The sequence below is a fragment of the Clupea harengus genome, chromosome 3 (genome assembly GCF_900700415.2).
Source record: "Clupea harengus chromosome 3, Ch_v2.0.2, whole genome shotgun sequence".
NCBI classification, from domain to species: Eukaryota; Metazoa; Chordata; class Actinopteri; order Clupeiformes; family Clupeidae; genus Clupea; species Clupea harengus.
Window position 1 is genome coordinate 3,648,289 of NC_045154.1, and position 10,175 is coordinate 3,658,463.

At 42.7% G+C, this 10,175-nt stretch overlaps 1 protein-coding gene across 1 annotated transcript; it reads left to right on the forward strand.

Moving 5' to 3' along the window:
• Positions 1-729: 729 nt before the first annotated feature.
• On the forward strand, positions 730-3,996 carry chst1 (carbohydrate (keratan sulfate Gal-6) sulfotransferase 1). The gene is made up of 2 exons (XM_012822357.3): positions 730-1,126; positions 2,261-3,996. Exon 2 carries the CDS (start codon positions 2,320-2,322, stop codon positions 3,577-3,579), a length of 1,260 nt encoding a protein of 419 aa, XP_012677811.2. The 5' UTR covers positions 730-1,126; positions 2,261-2,319; the 3' UTR covers positions 3,580-3,996.
• The last annotated feature ends 6,179 nt before the right edge of the window (positions 3,997-10,175 follow it).

The following is a 10,175-nucleotide window of genomic DNA, read 5'->3' on the forward strand; positions in this document are numbered from 1 at the left end:
AAGAGCAATGCACCCAACACTACCTAGCAATATAGGGAAAGTATAAGATGTACACGTATGAGTATTTCTTACTTTTCTATCACAGCAAAAATTGACACAGTATCTTCAAAGGCAAACAGTGTGTCTTTTGTATTATTCTTTGTAAGATCTGCTACGTTATACATAGATTGAATACACTTTTCAACTGAACACGATTCTAGTGTTTCATATGGGGTTTGTTTTTTGCAAGTAACAGGTTACATTGAGGGTTTCGTGTGTCCTCAGAAATGACTCAATTCTCAATGAAATGACTCAAAGATTAGTGACAGATACGATCATGTTTCAGAACAGTAATCATTTATGAGTCTTCATAAACCCATCTGACTAAATTATAAAGGCATTTCATGTTAGTGCAGGTGTATGTTAAAACTAATGCGAAAAGAGAAAATTATTCTTCGTATTGCTTTTTACGCGTAAAATGTTTTACTTGCTTAGAGCCATTGCATTAAATGCATAATGTCATTGGCCAAAACCTTTCAGAAAGGAAGGCATTGTTTATTTTGTCGAACAAATCATGTGACTGCTATTATCAGTAAAATTCTCAAATAACACCTGTTTACAACAATACAGTTCTTTCGTGGAGGTACAGTGGCAGAGATTTTTCTCACCTCAAATTGTTTTATGCTGTCGGCAGCCACGTCTTTAAGAGGCGGGGGCATATGTAGAGAAGGTTTGGGTGGTCCAGACTGAGCTCGAGCTGTAACACCTCACGCAACACAACCGTCAAGCCAGTGTACTTGGACTGTACAATGAGAAAGCTGGATCTTGTGTTGGACTTAGCTATGCTTGCCTCTTCATCCCTGAAACCCCATTGTTCTGCATTTATTTTCTGTCTCGCTTTACAGTCGTGCCTAGCACGTTTTAATCTGTGCTGCATAAATTAAACCCATCTCGGAAATATTTATTATTTTGGCACGCCGCTCAGATGGACGCTGGCTGGGCACAGGGCTTCTGCCCTTCATCATATCATATGGAAGAATCGAGTCCACATCTCTGTGGCTGGAGCTTTAGCATCTCAAAGCTTAATTCACCATCACTTGCGGACACCTCAATTTCCCCCATTATTCCAAGATTTCAGCTTCATAAGGCAAGTATACTGGCTGCTTTTAACATACAATTTGTTCCTCCAGGTTAACGTCGGTTACTTTAGATAAGTATGAGTATGAAGTGTGGCATGATAAAACCGAAGTGCAAATCTGGGAAATTAATAGTTTTTGACAATGGTCTTCATTACACCACTTTAATTTTTCAACAAATATGAATTCTGTGGCACTGCGGTAAATCAGATTCGGGTGCGCTGCTGTTTGTTCCATGTCAAATATATCTGCTAACAGCTTTATGTCTGAGATGGGAATATCACTCATCTACAGGTGCCAGCAGATCAGAGTCAAGTCGTAAGCGAAATTTGGATCGCATCTTCCATTAACCAGCTGCTTTCAATAGGCGCGTTCATCGAACTCATTAGCTGAAGATACCCAGAGGACAACGGCGTAAGACAGTCAACCCACCAACGGACCACAAATGTTTTTTTTTAAATCGTTATTAAAGTAACATTGAATCATTCCTCAAACGCCCTCTTCTTCATGACTCACACTACCAAAATATACATTAAAGCAACTTGTTGAGGGGAAAAATAAATTATGAAATAACCCAATTATAATTTTGCTATATATAATGTATTTTCATTGTAGTAAAAGGTATATTCTGCATTTACTGAACAATCAGACGCAGAACAGTAGGCTACTCTTGAGGGAGCCAGCCCACTCATATACAATGACTTTAAATCATTACACAAAAATCAGTGTACCATAGCCTACCAACTGTACAAAAATGTAGGTGTTTTTTCCGTTTATTATTTTTTTTGTCTCATCTCAACAAACCACCCATGAACAAATTTGAACTGACCTGTAAATGTCTTCAAATATACTGTGCAGTTTTATAGAAAAAATGTCAGCTGTATGTTTGTTTAGGGGGTTCATTTTATATAATAAATGGGTGCCCTCAAGGACATTTTATTCCTTACCTTTGGTCCACGGTAATCACGTGGAAATTTGAATAGCAAATCTCTTATGTGTTTATTTATATAGTGTCTTATAGATTGCCTCTATCTGATAATACTCTTCAACAACATTGTAGTTTCTTATGAAATGCTTTACTTCCTTTTGATTTAGCTACTTGCACATCAGACACACTCTCACTGTGCTTGTTATCCTGTTTTCAGCTGCACATTTACTGATAGGATCAAATCAGACTGCATCACCTAAATGAGGTTATTCAGCCATGCAATGTTCCTGGAAGGCTGTGATTCTGCTTGCCCTGGCGTCTATAGCAATCCAGTACACAGCAATCAGGACTTTCACAGCCAAACCCTTTCAGATGTGCCCGATCCCAAACCCTCTGAACTGTGGCCTAGGGCAGGACGCCGAGGCTTTCGAGCACGTTTGTGACGAGTATCCCTACTTCAACTACAACTTCTCCAGAAAGACTCACATCCTCATCCTGGCCACCACGCGCAGTGGCTCCTCTTTCGTCGGACAGCTGTTCAATCAGCACTCGGACGTCTTCTACCTGTTCGAGCCGCTCTACCACGTCCAGACCACTCTGATCCCCCGCCTGGCCCACAGCCGAAACGCGGCCGACCGGCGGGTGATGCTGGGGGCCAGCCGAGACCTTCTGAGGAGCCTGTACAACTGTGACCTCTACTTCCTGGAGAGCTACATCAAGCCGGTGCCGTCCAACCACACCACGGACAAGCTGTTCCGCCGGGGGGCCAGCAGGGCGCTGTGCTCCCCGCCCGCGTGCGACGCCTTCAGCCCCGGCGAGACCAACATCGAGGAGGGCGACTGCGTGAGGAAGTGCGCCTCCCTCAACCTGACTCTGGCCGCCGACGGCTGCCGGGAGAACCGGCACGTGGCCATCAAGACGGTGCGCGTGCCAGAGGTGGGCGACCTGCGCGCGCTGGTAGAGGACCCCCGGCTAAACCTGAAGGTCATCCAGCTGGTGAGGGACCCTCGCGGCATCCTCTCCTCCAGGATCGAGACCTTCAGAGACACGTACAGGCTCTGGAGGATCTGGAGGGCCACGGGCAGGAAGCCCTACAACCTGGACCTGACACAGCTGACCACTGTCTGCGACGACTTCCTGAGCTCCGTGTCCACAGGTATGAGTCGGCCGCTGTGGCTCAAAGGACGCTATATGCTGGTGAGGTACGAGGACCTGGCTCTGAACCCCCTCCAGAAGACCAAGGAGATTTACGACTTCCTGGGACTTTCCATGGACAAGAATGTGGTGGATTGGATTCAGAACAACACCAGGGGAAGCAATGAGCTGTTAGCGAAGCATAAATACGGCACTGTGAGGGATTCGGCAGCCAACGCGGAGAGCTGGAGGCTGAAGCTGTCCTATGACATTGTTGATTACACTCAAACTGTGTGTCAGCACATTTTACAGGAGCTTGGTTACAAGACGGTCAGATCCCTCGAGGAGCTGAAAAATATGTCTCTTTCACTCATCGAGGACAAAACATTTGTACCTTTTTAGTAACAAAGGTAATGATGCACAAGTATTTTTGATATGTTTATACTGTTGCCTTAAATCAATTCACATTTGCACTAAATCTGGGAGAACCCCTTTGGGGTTATGCTATGCCGAAATTTTGAACAGCACAACTAAGTTAAACTGGTATAGCTGTGAAGGGACTTCAACATTACTAATTAGAGTACAGAACGATGGTCATTTTCAAGTTGGTGTGATTCTAACAGATCCCAGAAGCATCATCTCACTTTAAATTCTTGTATGCTGGCTGTTGCTTTGACAAAAGTGAATGTTGATATTTGTACATTTTTGTCCCCGTAACGCTAGTGTTGCTGGGGATCGTATATGACAGTCCACTCCAATGCTGAGGTGTATGATAAAAATTGTGCAATAAAAATGTGAATGTTGCAGTCAACCTCAAAAGTGCTTTGTCAGCTGTCATAATTAGCATGTAATCCTCAAAAGGGCATCTTTTACTACAGAGCAGTAATAATCAGTCAAGCTGTGCACCCATTTAGGGATTACACACCACTGACAAATAATCAACACATGCTCAATTTCACGCAGTTCAGAGCAGTCTGCTACTGTCATTGGGAATAAAGCAATGGCTATTTTATGAAGTCAGCACTTCTGTTAGATTGTGTGTCTACACATGGTGCATTATTTTAACACAAGCAATATGAAAATGAATGAAATATGACTTAAGTAACAAGTAAGTAAGTAATATGATCATAGACATCACACCATATGTCATTTCAAATCATCTTAGATATTGTCTGCAAAGGAATCAGGCATGATTCTATCTGCTAAACATGATTGCATCGCCTTCTGTGCAATTCTCTTACTTAGGTGTCCTCACTTCTACAGTGTGTTAGCGATGCTCACCTTCCTGGAATTTATTGTAAAAGTGGGATCTTATCCTGACATGAGAGGAAATTAAAGTATAGTAAGACAAAGCAGGAAACACGATAAAGGTGTGCCACCACACGAAGAATGCAACATTGGGGAATGCCACATTGGGGAATGCAACATTGCAGACATAGGGTATTGAACCATGATGTGGTTGTTGTTGTGTAATTTACCAAGAACTGTAGTGTGTCTAATTACAAGGGGGAGTGAACACGCCACGGGTTCTGTGATTGGATTTATGGGCTGGCTCACAGGAACAATATCTGTCCTGCCCTCAATGAAGAGATGGACTGGGTCTTCATTTTCAGAACGTTTAAATGACTCACAGTGGGATCAAAGACAAATAACGAATAGTGTACGGTGTGTCACCACAATTAACAAAGAGAAGCAGGCACATCCAGGCTCTTCAGGAGTGCGGGGCTCTCAGAGAGGTCTGGGTAGCTGCTGGAGCTGGTGTGGACTTACTCACCCAGCCTGCCTAATGGAAAGGTTCACCGTGTCAGAGATGCTTCAAGAGCAGCACTTCAATCCAGCAGCTCTACGTAGCAGGAGGCTCCACTAATGGACTCCTCTAATATCTCCTTGCTGTTTTATTCAAGGGCTTATTAGGAACTGTAAGAAAGATGAAAGCAGATGGTTGAATATATATTATTAGAGCCATTGGTTTGCCTCCTCCTCCTCTGTAACGAAGGAATAATCATTCTATAATGTAACAGCAGAAGTCATAGCCTATCCATTAAAAGTAAAACCAGTGTTTTGTTAGATTGTGACCATCAAATCTTGATTGCCAGTAACATCCATCCTTTCTAGAGTGTGCAAGGATAAAATGGCTGTTTTGAAAAGAAAGTCAAAAAGTATTTGTTACATAAGTGTGTATAGGCAAACTGCCTCGCTTATAAGAGGACAATGAGCTATATTTATAAACGATACCTTTCATCAAGAAGAATTAGGTCAGTTGCCACTGTCAAGTGCTTTCAGCAATCCCATTCACTCCATTCACCTGAGTTATAATGGGGTGTTGAAGGCTACACTGATGGTTTTATCTGTTTGGCTGCAGAGGTTCCAGATAATCTAGAATATCTGGATTTCGGAGAAGTATTGTTTTATGGGACCACAAGTGACTCTGACACGTTGTAACAACGGGTGTAGGTTTGACGATAACGTGGACTTTTGGTATTTGTGTTTGTCTTTTATTCACCACTGCTCCTTTGAGCTCCAGCTTCACAAGTGTTGGACTGTGAATGTTTAAACCTCACTAAACTCGCCAGTCCTTCCCATCCACAGGCAGACCAAGTTTTACACATGCTTAAACCCAGATACATATGGTGATATACATCTGGCTCCAACAGACTGTAAGAGGTATTCTGAGGGTTATTTGCAAAGAATGAGTTCTAATACTAAGCATCATTAGTGGAATTCAAGATAAACGATTTTACTGGAATTCAAGAACATCAATATTGAAGAACAATAATTGATTAGCTATGGCAGACGAACATCAAAAAGATGGAATTCTGAATCTTTTGGGGAACTGCATTCAGGAAATACATCATCACTCATACCAACAACTCGCTCAGGAGGTGTAACACCTTAAATCCATTCTAGGCATTTTTCTCTTAACGGTAGCCAGGTGCCATCATATCCTATATTTTCACTGCATTGATTTTTGTTGTAAGATTTTCCTTTGGATTTTGATTGGGTTTCGGGTGTTGGTAAAAAGCTTGATCAGCTTGTTGGTTTGGTTTGGTTTGCTGTTGTGAGCTCAACAGCCTTGATTTGCACAGGCAACCAGTGAATCAGGTGTTATGAGCTCAACAGCCTTGATTTGTACAGGCAAACAGTGAATCAGACTTTACAAGGAGAGAAGGAGAAAAGCCTCGACGGGAGAAACGGCCAAGGCCTATTCTAATGCTCGGATTTTCATATTATCCCCCCAGCCATTTTCTACAGGTGGATTTCAAATGCCATCACTTCCCCATCCAACACTGAAAAGAACATCAAGTTTGCTGTGTTGACTTGTGGGTTGCTTAGTGCAGCTGCTTTTAAAGATTTCTGCCAACTGAACCATTTAAATTCTTTCACCACAAAATGTCACGAGTCAAAGATGCTGTAAGTTATGTTAGCATTTCTGCTTACATTTCTTAGTTCTGTCCGAGTTAGCCACCTGAATAATCTACCCCTATTCTTCGATGCGCAATACACCTGCAAAATAATTGGCGGATTTCTTTAGAAGGGCCCTTATTAGTCACCCAGACATTTTAGTTGTTTATTATCAAGCCCCAAGGAGTCCAGAAAACAGGTTTGTTTTGTCAGAGCTCTCAGTGATAGGAGCAGTGTAAGCATTCAAAAAGGATCTTCTACTGCAGTTTTAACAGTCACCCTTGTCTGGGCTGCCTTCTAAATTGTAAGCAAATACAGAAAAACACCTGACGCAAAGTATCAATATGGACAACATATTACTATTATCCTTCAGATACAAATCATTATTGTAGTTCTAGAACCATTTAAACATTTCCACAATGAAAAAAACATAGACTGTAGGCCTACCTTTTAACTGTTACACTTTTAAACAGTCAATTCTGGCTAAACAATATGATTAGTTAAAAAACACTCTCACAACAGAACAGCATTCATTACTTCTCATGACAGCACTTGTATAATGTATATATGTAATTGGTATAATTCAAGCAATGAAAATCATTGTACAATATTTCAGGGGCTTCACAGACCTCAGTATTACAGTGAGTGTAAAAATAAAAATGAGATTTAAAACAGAATTGACAACAGATGTTCGCATATTTATATGAGTTTTTACATTGAGGTAACATGTACATGAGTGATTGGTTAACATTACATTTGAGGATGGTCGGGTCGGGTCGACCTGATGCTCTAGCAAACAGACAGACAATTCATAGTTGTTTTTATATTTATTTAACATAGAACTGATTTAGTCTGATTTTCTGGCAGCAAGTAAGGCAGACTGACAAGAGTTGCCAGGGTTCAGAGACTCGCCAGATTTGAAGTTTGAACTCAAGCTGCTACAAATGTGTTCAGACTCTGCGCAGCTCTGAGAAGTGGGACAGTGGGCAACACAGGGCAGCGTGATGACGCACCCCCATCTCCCGCTAGACTAAGGGACTGCCAAATGCCTTGGACTGACAGACAGGCTGTGCCGACTGCCCCTCTCAATAAGCAATAAATTCAATGTTATTTGTTAGATGCTAGTTAATTTCGACGTGTCTGTGATGCCATTCCCAATTGTTGATAATATTTTTTCATCAGGTTTTTGGTTGTATTTTCTTTAGAGTATTTGCGTGTGTGGAGAGTCATATCAGTAGACGCCCAATCTGGGGGTCCCATGAATGGATTTCCATTTTTTACAAACAAGGCTGACTGCTGTCAGTTTTTTATTGCACAAACGACTCACTGCAACACACACGTGTTATATATGGAGGCGACACAGGACACACACACACACACACGCAGGCCTGAGGTCGCCGTGAATTCGTCTTCTGCTTTTTTCCCATCCCGGGACATCCTTCCTCCAGGACCCCCCAGGAGCAGTGGGCAGCTTCTAGCTTGATAAGCCAGCATTAAACAACTACAAAGGGTCACTACACTTGCACTGGTCAAAGTCGGTGTCAAAACATTAACAGCAAAGATAGTCCCTTCAACCAGGCAGTCTACAATCAGTGCTAAACCTCTTCTCTGTATTCCAAACTCTAGTGTTTGCTATGCTAACTTGTGAAATGTTGGGGAAAGGAAAATGCTGAGCAATCTGGAGTGATGTAAGGACAACCATTGCCAAACATGTCAAATCTAACTCTAGAAATGAGTCCAAAGAACTGCTCTGAGGCAGGATGCAAAATCACAGCGTCAGCTGTGTTCACCTTTGGCATCTTGCGAGCGAAACCTACCCACTCATCTCAAAAGAATCTTCGAAGGGCTAAATAACAGTGCTTACTTTTGCCTGTCAATAATCGGAGTGCATTCAGCATAAATTCGAAAACTTTCATCCATTTTTTCAGTCCATTCAGCATTCTACCCTACTAATGAGCAGTGTGTGTTGACAAACTATCCTCTAAAGATGTTGATATTTGAGCTCAACGACAAATTACACCATCGCAGATTGTTGATTGGCTGGAATTGTTTATGGCTTGGTCTGAGCCATGTCTCATTTACAGAGCCTGAGTATTTTGAGCACACACAGAATGGACATCAAGAGACAGAGAGGAGCAATTCTCTGAACTTGGGAATACATTTCCCAGTAATGGTGCAGTATGACAGGAAAGCAACACTGAGAAACACTTTGTTTTGACATCCTATTATAGATTGTTAACCAACTTCCAGTAGCTGTGTAGCAAATGCTCTTATTGTTCCTAGTATTGGTAACGGTCAACTGTCCTTCATCTTAACCTTACTGTGAGTTTATGGTGTTCGGGTCTGTGGGACCCATTTACATTTTTTTATCAAAACAAAAATAATACGATTAATTATTTTTTCAAACTCAGACTTATTGGCCTTGGCTCATTTTCTGCAAAGAAAATATATCAGACCACATTTTCCTTGACCGCACACCGTAACCCCCCCCCACACACATTTGTATTACATACAGGGTGTTCGGATCAAATAAAAGTGTGGAAATTGTAGGTCCTGTGTACCTTCAGTCTGTCCTCCTCCTGTCTGAGCCTGCTGTAAGTGTGTGTGTGTGTGTGTGTGTGTGTGTGTGTGTGTGTGTGTGTGTGTGTGTGTGTCTGTGTTTGTGTGTGTGTGTGTTGTATGTGTGTGTGTGTGTGTGTGTTTGCACACGTGTGTATGTGAGTGGGCCTGCTGTAAGTGTGTGTGTGTGTGTGTGTGTGTGTGTGCGCGCACGCGCATGCGTATGTGTGTTGTATGTGGGCCTGCTGTAGAGTAAGTGTGTGTGTGTGTGTGTGTGTGTGTGTGTGTGTGTGTGTGTGAGTGAGTGAGTGTGTGAGAGTGTGAGTGTGAGGAAGAGTTTTATGTTTCTGCCCCTGCCGCTGATGTCATTTAGGGGCCTCTGCCCCTTTGGACAGTATATACCATCTAAACCTGCAAAATATGGTATAAAGATCTGGGCTGCCTCTGATGCGACTTCCTCATATGCTTGGAACTTACAAGTCTACAAAGGGAAACCTGATGGAGGACGCCCTGAGAAAAAATCAAGGAATGAGAGTTGTCCTGGACTCAGTGGACACAACATCATATGCAACAATTTTTTTTTACGTCGTACAAGCTGGGACAGGAGCTGACCATGGTGGGAACGATAAGGGAAAACAGGTCTGAGCTCCCACCCCAACTGCTTCACACAAAGAACAGGCCTGTCAACTCTTCCCAGTTTGTGTACACGGCTGACACGTCCCTGGTATCCTATGTGCCAAAGGAACGCAAGAATGTGGTACTCATGAGTACACTGCACAAGGATGGGAGAATCTGTGGCCTTGGTGCCTTTTTTTGTTTGTTTGTTTTTGTTTGTTTTTGTTTCACAGCCTGACCATGGCCTTGTTTGATTTGGCACAGGGGCTGCAGAAAGAGCTAGTCCCGCAGCTGCTCAAACAGGCAGGCCGATGACCCCTATTAGTTAATACACAAGTCAGCTCTTCTGCTGATGTACCTCATTATCTTGACCATCTGAACTGAGGTCCCAAAAGGTCCTATCCACTTGGCAGTGAATGATA

Excerpts from the sequence above, each read along its gene's own strand:
- chst1 (XM_012822357.3), top strand. The coding sequence starts at position 2,320 with ATGCAATGTTCCTGGAAGGCTGTGATTCTGCTTGCCCTGGCGTCTATA.